The sequence below is a fragment of the Bombyx mandarina genome, chromosome 13 (assembly GCF_030267445.1).
Source record: "Bombyx mandarina strain Sakado chromosome 13, ASM3026744v2".
Classification (NCBI taxonomy): Eukaryota; Metazoa; Arthropoda; class Insecta; order Lepidoptera; family Bombycidae; genus Bombyx; species Bombyx mandarina.
In genome coordinates, this window is record NC_143220.1 from 1,934,600 (window position 1) to 1,952,754 (window position 18,155).

The window sequence follows — 18,155 nt, forward strand, 5'->3', positions numbered from 1 at the left end:
TTGCTCTTTCGACAAAAATTTATATTTATAATTTCCAATTATTATCTAGATAGATAATAATTTACCGCGAAATGAAAAGTCATAACAACGATTTAAAATTAACAAAAACGTCGTGTTTGACTAGCCGAGACAAAAAGACAATTTTCTAAAGATGGAATATGTTTACCTATACAAAAACATCAGTAAGTAAATGTTTTTGAAATTATGACAAAAACTTAAGTTTATATATTTAACGAAAATACATTGTGAAGTTGTATGAATCATCACAACAAAGTACTTTGTGGTTTCTTAGTACAGCAGAATCGGCGGAATAAATATTTTCACAAAATTGTGGGGATTATTACTCTGGTTTTAAGGGAAACAAATTTTCAAAATTATTTGAATAATCGATATAAATATGTCTTGTTATTGCAAAAAAGTGTTATAATTACGTACGCAATAATATCTTATGTACGTACATACGAATATTATTTAAATACCACGAAATTGGTATAATTTCGTGGTATTTAAATAATATTCTTCTATTAAAAAAACCTGTAAGATACATCTTTGTATTTTTGCAAAAATGAAGACGTTATTTCTTTAATGGAGGAATCTGAAGCTAGCCTGATGCTGGCTGTCAAAAAAGGAGGTTTATTCATGTTCTGGCTTCCTTCAGCAGCAAAGCGAGATGTATATACAGACTTCTGCTATTTTTTGCTATAGATTTTATAGGCAACCTGTTGTTAAATGCTTACCAGATCCTATATACAACACAGTAAATTACTGCCCACCTTGAGACAAGATGTAAATTTCTGAATAATAAAATGGCTACATTACCATTGAAACCGCAATGCAGTATGCAATTAATGGTTTATGACAGAAAAAGGCACAGTGTTACTTACAAGTATTGTTAATAAAATAGGTTCTCACAGAAGGAAGATCTCTTGTTATTTTGTGTTGATAAGAATATTTACTACATATGCTATGTAATTTTTTATAATTGTGTAGAATCTATACTAAATATACTATAAAGATACTGTACGGCTTAGATACAAAAGTTACTTCATCTTGTAGATTCATTCATCATGTCCCATCACATTTCTATGTACATAATACATTTGTTTCTGGAAAGATCACAGTTTAAAGATTTATAATTAGTTTAAAAATGTAAAAAACCTAAGTGAAATCAATAATTTCTTTGATAGAATATTTCTATTGTATCTTCTGCAGGTTACAAATTGTAACTTCAGATATTGGAAATGGAGTTCTTGTACTCTTTCTGTGGTAAAAGTATTACAGGTTATAGCCTTATTATACTTATGCGTATATTAGGTAATTTTTTTCTATGGGAGTTTATAGCAGTAACCAGCAACTATGATTAAACTTATGTTTATATTAAGTATTCTTTTTCTAACACTATATATGGGAGTTATAGCAGTAATCAGCAATTATGACCATATGCAACATGATCACATACGTGATAAACTGATATGTTAATTACTTTTAATACAAAAATATATATTTTTAAAATTTTAGAACCAGCAGTTTCTTTTGTCGGTACAAAAGATATTATTGGAAGATGATTATATAGTTTTATTTATTTATTTTTAAAGATGTGTAAAAACGCAGGACCAACCAAGTGCTGAGTGATCAATGCAGAACACAGACATCATAATGAGAATGACCATCCCCCACAATGACAGAGGTTAAAACTCCTAAATATATTTTATAACTGTAGCTGGAAAGCATGACTACTTTGCAACAAAAATTATTATTTAGGGATTCTTACTTGGGCAGGTGGGTGTTAATTTTTTTTGCCTTTTTTTATTAGTCATTTTTCAGCATAGCAATATAGACTATGTGTCCTTGAGTGAACTACATAAAATGATTATAAATATAGTGTGGTAGCATTATGCAATAAATGCATATAAGATGGACATTGAACCCATGCTCTTCTTTTTATCTTCTCTTTAAATTAAATGGGCGTAACATTTTCCATTTAAATTATTCAAAGCTGGTTATACATAACTTACTATAGGTTTATTTACATTTATGTAGGCAACCTGGTCACTGTATTCAATTAGAGCTTGTGTAAATAGCCACTAATTAAATAAAAATATTATAATAACTCACCTTTCCAAATTTATTACCCATAAAGTTACTATAGGAACAAACACAGACACTACAAAATTTGCAAAAATGAAATAAATGATATGTTTAGATTTTTTTTACGATAAAAATAACGCAACTTTGATAAGGCAAAACAAAACAATTCATCACAAATTTTATAACAGGATCCTTCGATGAAAGAAACCAAACTATACACAAAAATTTAAACTGAAGATTATTTCAGATTAAGTACAAGTAAACAAAAAACAATTTGCAACAAAACAAAGAACGTATACTTCGCAACTTTCGAAACAAATGTTACTGTCACAGAGTAACATCAATTTGTCACTATTCAACATAGATTAATACCAATTTCAACCGATATCCGTAATAGAGGTCAGTGACAGTGACAATCGTGTTTTACCAAGCACTCTAATGCTATAATGATATCTTTTAATCTTGAGATTTGGTGCATTTAAGATTTAGAACATATTTATCTTGTATTTGGATCTTAAAGTATTTACCATGGCAAATAGAACACAAAAAATGTATTTGTTAGCACTGCTTACAAATATACACATTAGTGAGGAAGAAAAGAAGTCAAATCCATTGGAATCGATCACTTTCCTGCTTGTTACCGTGCCATTTATGCCAAATTTATGGAACCATTAATGTTTAAACAGTTTCTTTAGTAAAAAGGAAATAACCAGACTTCCACCTACGCGTTATGGATTGTAAGTGGAGCACGGTAACGCATTCCGGTAGAATACACCTCTCCTCCAAGATCTCACTTTGCCTCTCGGTGGATAGATTAGTTGAAGGACACTAAAAGCATATCGTCAACAACTTAAAACTTTCTTGTATTCATAATAATGATTTATTATTATAATAATATTCGACATTTACCTTACCTAAAAGATTCTCATCGCTGTGTTTAACATAACCGATTAATGAAATGAGTTTCAACATTAGGTAGGTACCTAAAATCATATTCTAAAATTTTCAATTACTGTAGGTTACAAGATATCAGTCTCTGACATGGTTTTGATTTTACTAACAAAATAATAGAATCATTTGTCATTCACTTAGATTAGATTAGTGCAGGTAAATAAATAAAATAAAAAATGCATAAGGAGGTGACTCAGCTAATGCTGTTCAAAGGGAATATATCAAAAGCACTGATTTTCAGTCACCTTCGTTCCCCTTTGGCTTATTGCAGGATTTATGACTAGGTACGTGCAGAAACTTAAAACTTGGTATAAACTATAATAAAAATAAGTAATATAAACATAATAATAATAAGTAATAATAAAATAATTAAATTAAAAGCTCTCCTTCAAAACTTCTTACAGATCTTTCTAGTTCTAATACTCAACAAACATTTCAAAAGATTACAGTAATAAACAGCCAAATTCTCATAAAGTAAGTTTATCAATTTCTAGCTGATTGAAGTTTAATTTTGGCAGAGCTCATTATAGTTGTGACCTGTAAAACTTTAAACTTAGTTCCCGTGATATTTAAGCATTTTATCTTTATTTTACCATCTAATTAAATAAACTTTAAGAGAAATAAAGGTATCAGTATGAAACATTTCTTTACGAATGTTCATCTCTATGCTTTGGCTTATACTCTATACAATGTAATTTAGATTGAATCACACTTTATCCTCTATGTATCGTCTATATGTACCACTAGCACATGGAACATAGCCTATACAGCCAAGTCTTTTAAGAAGCACCATGTTAAGTTTGTTGCATGAAAAATATAATGGAATGTAGAAGTAAAATTGTTGATTATTGAATGTAATTTAATTAAATTAGCATCAGTTCAGTAATTCAAACAATGACTATTTAGAGACATTCTAGAGATATATTAACCCTTTGCACATAAGAGGTGAGTCTCGCCCACTCGGTAACCGTAACGTGCAACTTAGGCCATGCATCAGCCCGCTGAGTTTCTCGCCGGATATTCTCAGCGGATCGCGATTCCGATCCGGTAGTAGATACATCTCATGCTCTCGAGATGCTAGGTCTCTTTCAGAGGCGCTCGGACAGCTGTTAGCTAATCCCACCCCTCCTGGCTGATCCTTTGCTCGCCCACCTGTCCTGGTGAAACTGGAAAGGCCTCCGGGCCACCAGTAAACATTCAATCATAAAAGAAATTCAAAATAAAATAGTCCTACCTAGTAAGCTGAGAGCCTTGAGAGCTTATATCAGCGTAGCCTTAACTAGTAGCTCACGGGGCTCAAACCTGATGACGTTATTAACACGAACCCTAGCAAGAGCCGTGCTTCGCAGAATCTACCACCGGATCGGAAACGCGACCCACTGAGAAGATCCGGTGAGAAACTCAGTGGGCTGTGTCTGAGGGTTAATTTACTCGTCGAGCCCTTCGTCGCAAGCGACGGGTTCCACGAGAACGATGACCGGTGCTTGAGGCACCTAAAAGCACTGTTAGTGGATCGGGAGGATCCGAAATGACGTGTTTGGGGCGACGCGGACGTCGACTGCTTTCCATTCTGCCCGCAGAATCGGGAATGTAGTTACCGGCGGCCACGATGAGAGAGTTCTCGTGTCATGCCGCTTTATCGAAGTGGAAAAATTCCACGCGCCATGTAAACTATTTATGTTTCTTTATTTGGTGATTGACATAACTTTTATGTTTCTAATATCGTTATTTTTGCCATTTTGTCATTAAATTATGCGGTGAGCGCATAAACGATTTCTGATGCTTCAAACATCTTCTTTAATGTCTCATTCATATATTTGTTGAGCAAAAACACAATATATGAATCTTCTTCTGAGACGGTCTCTTCATTGCTGAAGATCGTGTCTAGTTTAAAATGTTAACCACTCGATGCGCTATACTTATTCACGTCTTCCTGTCCTCAAAATATGAATACGAGAATATAAACAGCTTCCTCGGTATTCACCCTGGATATTTGTCTGTTCACCGCGTGGTATTGGTTTTTTTTTGTATGAATCATTTAAATATCGATGCCGATATTAATATCTATTCGTACGTTTGCATATTCATATTTATTTAGATAAAAGCACTGAATCACACAAAATATATGTTTAAAAGAAATAGTATCACTGAATATAAAGTAATTACATGCAAGAATTCATGCAGACATTTTTCGGTCAAATACCTATTTGTTGTTAATCCAAATGAAGCATATGTATTTGTAGTTACGAACAACTAAATTGCTACACGTGATAATTTAATTAGGTGGCTAAATAACATTTACATAATAAAAATAAATTAATTTTAAATTCATTTACATTTCTTTCTTAACAGAAAGAACTCTTGAGAACACGCAGATTTTATTTTCACTTAAGATGGCGCCGGCTGTTAGTTTAGCGGCAACTACATTAAACTCAATATTATCCTTATCACGGTTGTGACTTGATGCAACGGAATTATATTTTTATTGTCTACCTTATCGACAGTAGCTTAAACCTAACAACTCACAGGCCGGTAGGTGAGCTCACATACTCAACCTGAGAGAATTACTAGAAGCGATTCAGCCAAAAGCAGTACTTCCCTAAAACTACTACCGGATCGGAATCGCGACCTACTAAGAAGATCCGGCGAGAAACTCAGTGGATTGTGTCAGTGGGTAAGAAATGATACTCGAAAAGCGTCACTGCAAACAGATAAATATAATGAACATCTATAGAATTTCGTCTACAAGAGAATGAGAACGAATACGTATAACGCATGTGAACTGCACCCTTTTTTTTAATTCAAGATTGGTGAAGTAACTCACTGACCATCTGGCTTTATGTGAGATATGAGATCGAATTTCGACTTGTACATACTGTATAACAGCTACCCACCCTTCAAAACTCAACGAATGACTCCTACAGGGCATAAACCGAAAAATTCCTAAAACATTAGACCTAAATAAAAATTAAAGTATCGTCTGATTTTAATAATTTATTTCATAATTTAATTAATATTTTAATTATTAAACAATGCTATTTGCTTTGATCATTGAATTTCACATTTCCGCTATATACTTCAATAATCTTATCTTAAAAAATCCTTAACTAAATTTATTTACTAGCTTGTAAAAAAAGTAATATTTACTAGCTTGTATCTTTACAATGCTCACAGTAATCGGCGCCACGTATCTAGTTAACGCAATAAATGCAGCAAAGCAAAAGTTAAAAAAATATATATTTTGTCCTTTTATCACTGTGCTGAAGCACGCACGTTTCGCGTGTTCTGAGTGAGTACTGATTATTTTCATATTTACGAATAATTCTGCGTATAAATTTATTTCATATTAAGGTGGCTAAGGTCCGTCGTCAGTATACACGTCAGCAATAAAATATAATTTAAACAAAATTCCTTATAATAAAAATTTCTTTTACGGCTTAACCACGTGTTTTTTATTGTTTTGATATTATTTCCTGCGTGTAGTCCTCTGTGGCAACAAAACCAATTCGAAACGTCTGAATTTGCATTAAAGCTTAATACGAGTAATAGTTTTAATTATGTCTACTATTCACGGAGAAATTACCGAAACATCCTTAATTCTGACAGCTACAGTAAATTAAGATACACGCAGCGTTCTGATTATTATCTCTCATTGTAGTAGTATGTCCTATGTACAATTAGTATTTAGTAGTAAGTATTAGTAAGTATGTACAATTCACAATATCAGGTTTATCTAATTAATGGGTACTAAATTTGTTTTTTGTTAATGTAACAATCTATTAAAGCACAATAATAAGTTTTTTTTTTTTATTGCTTAGATGGGTGGACGAGCTCACAGTCCACCTGGTGTTAAGTGGTTACTGGAGCTCATAGACATCTACAACGTAAATGCGCCACCCACCTTGGGATATGAGTTCTAAGATCTCAGTATAGTTACAACGGCTGCCCCACCCTTCAAACCGAAACGCATTACTGCTTCACGGCAGAAATAGGCAGGGTGGTGGTACCTACCCGCGCGGACTCACAAGAGGTCCTACCATCAGTAAATTTGGTATACCTAAAAAAGAACAAAAACACAGGGAAGTAATAGTTAATGGACTATACTTATAACGCGTAGGCTGAGCACTTTATTGTATGTATTGTATGCACATGTAACAATAGGATGAAAGGTAGCCTACACTCTTTCTTAGGGCTCTAACTATATGCAAACCGAATTTCGTCAAAATCGATATACGTATTGTTTTGGGCGTCAAAACGTAACAGACATCCTACTTTTCTATAAATAATATTTAACTAGCGACCCGCCCTCGCTTCGCTTCGGAAACATTAAAACACACATGAAACCAAAAAAAAAAAATAATTAAAAGTAGCCTATTTTCATCAGGGACAATGTCGGCTTCTAATGGAAAAAGAATTTTTCAAATCGGTCCAGTAGTTTCGGAGCCTATTCGAAACAAACAAACAAACAAATCTTTCCTCTTTATAATATTAGTATAGATATCTAAGAATGTAAAAGTACATTCAAACAAACAGAGTAGCAGAAATTAATTATGCGGACCACTGGTTTAGGCCCTATTACCTACTCTTTTTTTAGAAACCCCGTTTTTATTTTTATTACTTTTATAATCTATTATAATCATATTTTATAATTTTATAATAATAATAAAATTTTATAATAATATAAATTTTAGATAAGACTAATAAAAAATTTATCTAAATTGCAACAATCTATAACAAAAATTGACGTTCCACCTGCTGCCAAAATCCACTGCCAAAATCCGTTAAGGATTCTTGTGTGGACTGTGCAGTGTGACACAAACTCAAAATATTGTGCATTCGTAAACACAATAGAAATACGAGTATAACTAATAATAAAGTTGAATATAGCCAGTCTTGAAAATTTGTAATAAGCACTATACGTTACGAACTAAATTGATAACAACGAATATAAAAGAAGCCGCAAGAAAATAAGGTTCCGTCCATTTTTACCCTTCTATTTTAGCTATCACCACTCCAATACGTGAGACTGAAAGCCAATCAGTAACAATCATTTTCACTGACAGTGTTAATACTAAGTATTCATTGATTAATGTGAATTTATGACAAATTTAGAAATAATTAAACAAACAAAAAAAGCGTTACATGACTTGTCACTGGGCAAATAATAATAAAGGGTTTTTTAACAGTAAACTGTATTATTGGTTGTTTTACTACATTATCCGGTCTTCGGAGCATGAGCCACGCTTATTCCTTCGAATTATCGTAGCGTCACATGGAAAGCCCGGAAAGAAGCACTTTGAAGGAGATATACTTAGCATGAACTCTAATTATGTATTTCAATACATTTAAAAAAATTACATTCAATTGGTTCAGATTGTTCTATTAATTAATTGGTTTAGTCTATTCAGTGTACGAATTTGCTACCTATAACGATTTTAGGGCATAAATTGAATTTAGAGTAAATTGACGTTGTTAGATACCTCCATTCGAAGTGTTTGTGTATTTTAGTTTCAAATGGAACCATGTATTGTAGTATAAACCAGAACCTCTGGTTGCAACAATTATTAACTTATCGTGATGCGTTGCTCAATCCTAATAATGATATTGTCACGAGGGAGCTCATAAATAGGTTATCAGTTTAATTATCAAATTTCCTAGTAGTAATTCGGTTACCTTGTCAGCAACATAGAATGATTATAAATGTTGCTAAATTTGTAAACGCATTTGACTAAACCACTTTTAAATAAGTAAATTGTTATTAATATGAACCTAAATAGAAACATGACAACGCTTCATGTAGTATAACTACATAGTATAAAACAAAGTCGCTTTCTCTGTCCCTATATCTATCCCTATGTATGCTTAAATCTTTAAAACTACGCAACGGATTTTGATGCGGTTTTTTTTAATAGATAGAGTGATTGAAAAGGAAGGTTTGTATGTGTAATAACATCTATTAAATAGTGGAGAATACAATAATAATTTACAGTTTCCGAAGCGAAGCGAGGGCGGGTCGCTAGTTTATATAGAATATAGATTTTTAAAAAAACTGCACCTCCGCATTGGGAAATTTCTCGAGGTAATTTTTTTGTTTTATGCAATGCACTTATTTTCGTTGCTTACCAATTAATACAATTACTTTTATGTAGGGTTAGTTTCGTTCAATAGATAAATTATTTCAAAGATGTTAACTATAGCTTCGCCTAAAATTTTGATGGTCAAACTAACTTGTACCGTAAATTTATTTTCGTTTCGGCACTGTTTGAAAATAACAGACAATAAAATAAAGTATATAATATTATTCAGTATAATTATCATTTTCTTAGACTTTGGCTAGTTGAAAGCCAATGTCATACAACAAACCACAAGATACAGTTAGTTCTTTCTTAGCAAATTAACATAATTATATTATTATGTCAATTGAACGGAAATCGTAGGCGTGATAATAAGATTCACACTAAAGTCGGTGCTCTTCATTCGTTACTCCGAAATGTCAAAAGTAAGTCTTTTTCGATGACCCGATTAATATAACAGGCCATTAAATAAAACACTACTACCTACTTGAGACTTCACGTGATAAGCGCCTGATAAAAAATGAAATAACCACAGTATTTCTAACCGATATGATAAGATAATGTTAAATTGCTCTCCTGTTATAAGTACCGTCCTCTGACTGAATTAGTGCGTAATATTGGCTTATGAAGTTGAGTTTATAATTATAATAATTATAACAGCTGCTAGAAATCAGATATAAAAAAGAAAGGTAAAACATTACATAGGGATTTTAAGTGCAAAGGGTGATAATATCCAACTCAGCGTTTTAATTTTATCGGCATTAGAAGAATAAGTGTAAACCAAAACCAATTCATCGTTGAAGTTGACTTTTTCAGTGTCAACATGTCCGCAGTTTTTGTCTTTTTCCTTTTTATCCTTTGGATCAACATTATCTGAAGCAGTACTACAGTAACGGTGCTAGAAACATAACTTAAAAATAAATTATATTCGCTGATACTAGTAATTCTAAAAACAACAGTAAATACTCTTATTAATTACTAGCCGTACTCGCCCGCTTCGCTGGGCATTTAAAATTAACATTATTATTTATTGTCATTATTATTAGGGAGTCCAAGACTCATATAAATATTAGCCTATCCATTAAGTACATGTATTTTCTACATGGATACCAAGTTTCAAGTCAAACGGATGCATGGTTCAGTAGTTATAACGGAACATCCGTAAAAACCACTGTAGATTATATATTAGTATAGATTCACTAATCCCTCTAGTCTTAAATACCTAGTATTTAGCTCAGCCATGGCGTATTTCAACTGCGCATCGGTTTGAATCACCTTGATCAAGAAGCAATCAGGTTTTTTTGTTTGGAAACTAGGAAAATTTGTATTTGTTTGTTCTGTATTCGACCTGTATGTTCATGTCTCCAGAGGCCAGTGTTTATGGGGAAGACTTCAGATAGCAATTACCACTGTTAAAGGCGTGAGCTCCTACTAAAATATTAAAATCACCTCAAGAGCTTGCTTACTTACTAGCTCACTAGCTTGTCAACAAACAATAAAAAAACTTTTAACATATGGCCTATTTATTTATGTTAATCAAAAGTCTTCATGTTTTCATGTTAAAAATAATAGCGAACTTATTTATCTATTAAGGACATGCAAGTATAATCATTATGAGCATAATTAAATTATGACCTAATTGAATACAAAAGATTGTGTATACGACAGTCTAGGTCCAGTCATCCAATTTGGACTCGTTTGAACAATGCACACAAACAAACATGTACATAGCCACGAAACATCTGATAAATCTGTCGTATTTAAAATGCTTACAACGATAATGTTTTATCATTACATGTCTAGCTCTATCGTAGACAGTTGCTCAAAGCGGTGATCAATGTTTCAGCGTGGGCCATCTAAATTAATTAATCGAATAAATAATTTGCAGAATGGCAAAGACGAAGCAATTGAAAACTAAAGTGAAAAGAGATGGTGATTTTATACCTCCCGATGGTGGTTGGGGTTGGATGGTTGTCATAGCTGCCGGCTTGTCAAACGTAAGTTTAAAGTTTTCAATGTACTCCAGAATTAATTAAAAACGAATATCTATAAACATAAATTCACAGGAATGCATCACTAGGCTCAGATAATTTTAAAGTTCAAAACGCCGCACTTCCAATTTAAGTTTTCATCAAAAGCATAAATAAACGTTAATATATTAATATAGTGAAACAAAACATAAACTGTTGATACATTAACCTGCAATAAATGTACAAACACGAAATCGCTTTTATAGATTTTACGTGCACGTGCACAAATGCCACAACTTCGTTACTTTTGACCGGAGTGTTTTGTAGCTTTTCTGACAGATATCGAGATGCTTGGTCGGCCTACACTGAACCGTCGCGACAACCATAACCATAGACACAGCCTAATAAGTTTCTCGCCGGATCTTCTCAGTGGGTCGCGATTCCGATCCGGTGGTAGATCTTGCGAAGCTCTTGCTATGGCTAGTGTTAGCAAATCCCCTCAGAAATGACCCCAGGAGCTCAACTACCCGTCCACGAGTAGCTGGAATAGCCCCTTAAGTTGACAGTGAACGGGCAGAAAAAAACAATCATACCATTCATATCTTAGAATCTAGACAAACCGTGAACGAACTTCACGTAGCGTTCTTGTTCTTAATAGAAAATATGAAAAAGTAAAAAAAACATTGAGAAAATTCATCACTTTACAGTTAATACACCCGATAGACTAAAAGATAGATTAAATGATAGATTAAAAGATGCAATTATGCTCAAATCCTCCAGGCATGTAGTCATTTTACTAAGTAACATACCTAACATGTCGTCACAGTAACGTGATAATTTCATTACAGGGTGCAACAATTCATTTACTTATATTATCTTAGAATTATTCATAGTAGGTCACACTGTGAGTCCGGGTCACGGAGTTATACCATACAGTCCTGGTTCAAGGGATTAAAGCAACACCGAATGATTAACCAGATCGCTAGCCTAAATTGTATAAAAAAAGCGTCCGTTCGTCTATTTGAAGCAAAAAAAAAAAACAAAACAAAAACGGGGACAGTGTTACAACTTGTTTTTACATTTATAGAGTTAAAATATCGGTAGTTTTCCTGTTCAATTACATACTTAAAGTTACATACGTATGTTAATAATAATTGTAAAAACTCCCTTTTTAAAATCTAAAGGCCTATGTGTGTAGGTACTCGTAGCAAGTAATGTAACTAGCGCACTCAATTAGACAGCAAATCCATTCATACACTTACATAATAAAAATACTGTAATGGAAAAAATCTTAGTTGTTAGTAGTGATAAATAACATCTTCATTATGTTTTCCCTATTAACAGGCCACTCGACGTTTCAAGGAAGCACGCTTCTTATCTTGGCTTATAAAAAAATAACGATAAGTTCATTGAAAATTTCCATGGCACGAAAATAAATATTTAGACTTAAGTCTAATATGGCTATTTTTTTTAATGTTAGCCGGTTCAATTTCCTTCAATCGTTTTCTTAATTTATTCTGTTCTGTTCTGTGTTAAAAAAAAAAAGATGAGTGGTGTCGTGGGACACCGGATAGGTACGAAGTTTCTTATTATAAAAACATTAATTTGAAGTTCTATAGAGGTATACAAAAATATTTTTTCGGGTATACATTTTTTATTATGATTTTTTTATTGATAAAAATAAAAAGAAACTACTTTACAAAGTTATCAACTTTATTTTATTCACAATGATTTATAAAAAATCTATACTAATAATATTATAAAGAGGAAAGATTTGTTTGTTTGTTTGTTTCGAATAGGCTCCGAAACTACTGGACCGATTTGAAAAAATCTTTTTCCATTAGAAGCCGACATTGTCCCTGATGAACATAGGCTACTTTTTTAATTATTTTTTTAATTTTATTTTTTTGGTTTCATGTGTGTTTTTATGTTTCCGAAGCGAAGCGAGGGCAGGTCGCTAGTATATAATAAACATATGTTATTTTTTGCACGTTATTACAAAGTTAAGTCGCACACTGTGTGCATTACTAATAAAAATCTTACATTACGGACCGGTCAAGGTACTCCTCCGCATCGTCCCATAAGGAACTTCGTTCCAAAAACGTTTAATTTCGTAAATTTATGTATAAAAAAATTATTTTCACAATTTAGTCTCGCATTTTTATTATGTATGATTGTATTATTATTGTCGACATATCGAATTTTTCAGTGTTCGTGATTACGAACGACTAAAGTGTTTGAATTTTTCCAATAATACCGCCTAATTTAGAAAAAAAAAACACATTTAATCTTTCACGTTTCATTTCACCCAGAAGCCGAAAAATTGTTTTAATTATGTTTACGATCCAGGACAACTGAAGAAAATACTAGGTTCAATTCCTCCTCCTCGTGTTGTTCTCCTCATTACTGAGGGTCGTGACTCCCCCGCTGCATCAGTTTCTCCTGTACGATTTCCCTCCATCTGCTGCGATCCTTAGCTCCACGAAGGGCATTGTGGAAGTTGATGTTTAGAGAAGATCGTATTTGGTCCGACCATCTCGTGGGACTGCGTTCTCTGGGACGTTTGCCATCTACCTTTCCTGTTCCATTTAACATAGGAATAAAGAAAAAATTTCAACTCTTTTTTTTCAGCTTTCAGCCTTGCCCATATTCCAGCAGTTCGGTCTCCTATTCCGCGACAAGTTTGCAAGACTCGGCATTTCCAGTTCGCAGACCACAACAATCATCAACATACATTCAGCCCTGAACTCATGCGTGGGTGCGTGACGCGTCCTGCACGGTAACTCTTTAATGCCATAACCGGTCCCTTCACATTGTACATACTATCAATGAAATAGATATTAGCGCTAATCTTACTCGATAGGCCTTTAGATACGGAAGGCTTAATAGTACTTATCTAAGCGATTGAAAAACCAAATTAGGAACTTTATTGTTATGATTTTACAGAGCACACTATTATCTGATACTCCAAAGTCTAAAGATATCAAATTCGCCAAGTTTGTTGTTAACAGAGCTTAGTCTAGATGCCGTAACTACTTTTCTGGAAGCTTATTCCACGCTGTCACTGTTTGTATCATTAGTTACAGTACGATTCATACGATTCAAACGATTAAATATCTCGCTGTGTCTGAGCGACATACAAGTTAAGATGTCAATAAGCTAAAGTAACTGATTAAAACAAGGTCAGCCGTGAGCACGCATAAACACAATAAAAAATAAAACAATTTCCTATTATAAAATAGATTAAACACAATGACGAATATAATAAGCTAGTTTTCAAACAATTATTATAAACCATTTTCTATAAGAAACTCTATGCTCTTAACAAAATCAGTAGTCAATTTAATCAATGTTTAATGTTCAATTCTTTAGTGGTAGTATTTTTGTATTTCAGGTTTGGCAAACGGCCCCGTATTCAGAACATTTACTTACCGTCAAGTGTCGATGACGGGAGCCATACTTGTCGTCAGCGCGCTGATGCTAACCGTGTTTGCGAATAGTTTCGTGACTTATATCATTACCTTCTCGTTACTTTATGGTAAATATTAATAATCAAACATTCTTATTTTATACTAACTGTACCCGTCCGCTTCGCTGGGCATTTAAAATTAGCATTATTCTCACCCCCACAAAGATTCTCATCATTAACGCCCCTGCAACTGGTATAGGGAGTCAACACTCATATAAATATTAGTCTATCCATTAAGTACATGTATTTTCTACATGGATACCAAGTTTCAAGTCAATCAGATGGATTGTTCAGTAGTTATAACGGAACATCCGTAAATACCACTGTAGATTTATATATTAGTATAGTTTTAGCTACTACTACAATGTTATAATTACATGGTTTTTATTATAAAAGCATCTACAGAGAAATTAAAGAGTGTTAAAGGCACAGTTGTGAGTATCTTCTATATTTCAATACCGCATTTCACCAAAGACAATGTGCTTTAAAATAGTGTAAATAATACACAGTTTCTTGTTATTCAGGTGCTGGATATGGTATTACAAGTGCGTCCAATGCTTTAGCTTTAAATACCTATTGGAAGGAAAGAAGAAGATTAGCAACAGGCCTGTCGTGGACCGCAACAGGCTTAGGTCCCATGGTTTGGCCTTACGTTATTACCGCTTTATACAACGCCTTTGGTGAAACTGGGGCAATTTTGATAATCAGTGGCGTGTCACTCCATACCATTGCGTGTGCCCTGCTTCTACAACCAGTAGAATGGCATTCGAAAAAACCATCCCCAAAAACACTCGAAGAAGAAAAACTTTTAAAGGATAATGATGAAAGAAAGAACGAGAGTGGCTATTTCAGTCAATTGACCAAAATAAAAAATCTCAGTGCCTTTTCCAGTCAATATTTATATAATGAAGACGACCCAATTAACCCTGGTTATGAAATTATAGATCCTGGTGTACCAATGATGGTACGCGCTAATGATGGGTATTTTAGTCAGTCTAGACAATCGCGAAGTAAAGTGTCTTCTAGAGACGGTTCTAATGTTAATTCACACCTGGCGTCTAAGAAACCATCAATGACAAATTTACTGGAGAACAGATCTCGGAAGTCGTCAACTTTGTATCTGAATGAGTCCAAGAAGAACTCTTCTGCTAATCTCGGAGCTCTGGCCCAAGAACGAGATCCACTTAAACCAAAACGTAAAACTTCTATTACAACGAGAGATGATCTTATTCCGGAATCGGAAATAGAAGATTGTCCGACCCTTAAAGCACCGCAGGATTTAAAAGCAGAAGAAAAGGTGGTGGTTGAAAAAATTGACCCAAAGCAAGCACTGGTTATTGCAGACAAAGCTCAAAAGCATTTAGCAGGTAGCAAAAGTAGCAAGAGCTTGAAATCTTTCAAAATGGATGGTCAGTACGGAGACAAATATCAAAAAGATAATCATAGTAATATATCTTTCAAGAACAATGAAGAAAATGAGGAAAGAAAATATTTACGAGACAACCACAGCAACCAATCCTATCGAACGAAACATCGACGAAAATCAAATAATTTCAATTTCGAAAGCGAAGTTTTAAAACAAGCATCTTTAAAACTAGAGGAATATTTGAAAGAGAGAGAAGACGACGTAGGTAAAGCTAAAATCATAGTTACTCCGCCGCCGGATAACAATAACCGGTATCCGGTAGTAGATACATCTCATGCTCTCGAGATGCTAGGTCTCTTTCAGAGGCGCTCGGACAGCTGTTAGCTAATCCCACCCCTCCTGGCTGATCCTTTGCTCGCCCACCTGTCCTGGTGAAACTGGAAAGGCCTCCGGGCCACCAGTAAACATTCAATCATAAAAGAAATTCAAAATAAAATAGTCCTACCTAGTAAGCTGAGAGCCTTGAGAGCTTATATCAGCGTAGCCTTAACTAGTAGCTCACGGGGCTCAAACCTGATGACGTTATTAACACGAACCCTAGCAAGAGCCGTGCTTCGCAGAATCTACCACCGGATCGGAAACGCGACCCACTGAGAAGATCCGGTGAGAAACTCAGTGGGCTGTGTCTGAGGGTTAATTTACTCGTCGAGCCCTTCGTCGCAAGCGACGGGTTCCACGAGAACGATGACCGGTGCTTGAGGCACCTAAAAGCACTGTTAGTGGATCGGGAGGATCCGAAATGACGTGTTTGGGGCGACGCGGACGTCGACTGCTTTCCATTCTGCCCGCAGAATCGGGAATGTAGTTACCGGCGGCCACGATGAGAGAGTTCTCGTGTCGTGCCGCTTTATCGAAGTGGAAAAATTCCACGCGCCATGTAAACTATTTATGTTTCTTTATTTGGTGATTGACATAACTTTTATGTTTCTAATATCGTTATTTTTGCCATTTTGTCATTAAATTATGCGGTGAGCGCATAAACGATTTCTGATGCTTCAAACATCTTCTTTAATGTCTCATTCATATATTTGTTGAGCAAAAACACAATATATGAATCTTCTTCTGAGACGGTCTCTTCATTGCTGAAGATCGTGTCTAGTTTAAAATGTTAACCACTCGATGCGCTATACTTATTCACGTCTTCCTGTCCTCAAAATATGAATACGAGAATATAAACAGCTTCCTCGGTATTCACCCTGGATATTTGTCTGTTCACCGCGTGGTATTGGTTTTTTTTTGTATGAATCATTTAAATATCGATGCCGATATTAATATCTATTCGTACGTTTGCATATTCATATTTATTTAGATAAAAGCACTGAATCACACAAAATATATGTTTAAAAGAAATAGTATCACTGAATATAAAGTAATTACATGCAAGAATTCATGCAGACATTTTTCGGTCAAATACCTATTTGTTGTTAATCCAAATGAAGCATATGTATTTGTAGTTACGAACAACTAAATTGCTACACGTGATAATTTAATTAGGTGGCTAAATAACATTTACATAATAAAATAAATTAATTTTAAATTCATTTACATTTCTTTCTTAACAGAAAGAACTCTTGAGAACACGCAGATTTTATTTTCACTTAAGATGGCGCCGGCTGTTAGTTTAGCGGCAACTACATTAAACTCAATATTATCCTTATCACGGTTGTGACTTGATGCAACGGAATTATATTTTTATTGTCTACCTTATCGACAGTAGCTTAAACCTAACAACTCACAGGCCGGTAGGTGAGCTCACATACTCAACCTGAGAGAATTACTAGAAGCGATTCAGCCAAAAGCAGTACTTCCCTAAAACTACTACCGGATCGGAATCGCGACCTACTAAGAAGATCCGGCGAGAAACTCAGTGGATTGTGTCAGTGGGTAAGAAATGATACTCGAAAAGCGTCACTGCAAACAGATAAATATAATGAACATCTATAGAATTTCGTCTACAAGAGAATGAGAACGAATACGTATAACGCATGTGAACTGCACCCTTTTTTTTAATTCAAGATTGGTGAAGTAACTCACTGACCATCTGGCTTTATGTGAGATATGAGATCGAATTTCGACTTGTACATACTGTATAACAGCTACCCACCCTTCAAAACTCAACGAATGACTCCTACAGGGCATAAACCGAAAAATTCCTAAAACATTAGACCTAAATAAAA

At 34.2% G+C, this 18,155-nt stretch overlaps 2 protein-coding genes across 2 annotated transcripts in view; one reads left to right on the top strand and one right to left on the bottom strand.

Moving 5' to 3' along the window:
* The window catches only part of LOC114245344 (monocarboxylate transporter 1), a 39,398-nt gene extending 36,957 nt beyond the window's left edge, over window positions 1–2,441 (bottom strand). Inside the window, exon 1 of the mRNA XM_028177484.2 lies at window positions 2,116–2,441. The gene's annotated coding sequence lies outside the window, so the exon portion shown is untranslated. The remainder of the gene's footprint in view (window positions 1–2,115) is intronic.
* Window positions 2,442–6,081: 3,640 nt separating this feature from the next.
* On the top strand, window positions 6,082–16,302 carry LOC149501575 (uncharacterized). The gene is made up of 5 exons (XM_089732517.1): window positions 6,082–6,328; window positions 11,002–11,110; window positions 13,715–13,841; window positions 14,478–14,621; window positions 15,077–16,302. The coding sequence occupies exons 1-5, from the start codon at window positions 6,204–6,206 to the stop codon at window positions 16,300–16,302; spliced, it is 1,731 nt and encodes a 576-aa protein (XP_089588643.1). The 5' UTR covers window positions 6,082–6,203.
* Window positions 16,303–18,155: the final 1,853 nt, after the last annotated feature.

Excerpts from the sequence above, each read along its gene's own strand:
- LOC149501575 (XM_089732517.1), top strand. The coding sequence starts at position 6,204 with ATGCTCACAGTAATCGGCGCCACGTATCTAGTTAACGCAATAAATGCA. Across the intron at positions 11,111-13,714 it reads TAGCTGCCGGCTTGTCAAAC|CTTTCAGCCTTGCCCATATT; the intron begins GTAAGTTTAAAG and ends CTTTTTTTTCAG. Across the intron at positions 14,622-15,076 it reads TACCTTCTCGTTACTTTATG|GTGCTGGATATGGTATTACA; the intron begins GTAAATATTAAT and ends CTTGTTATTCAG.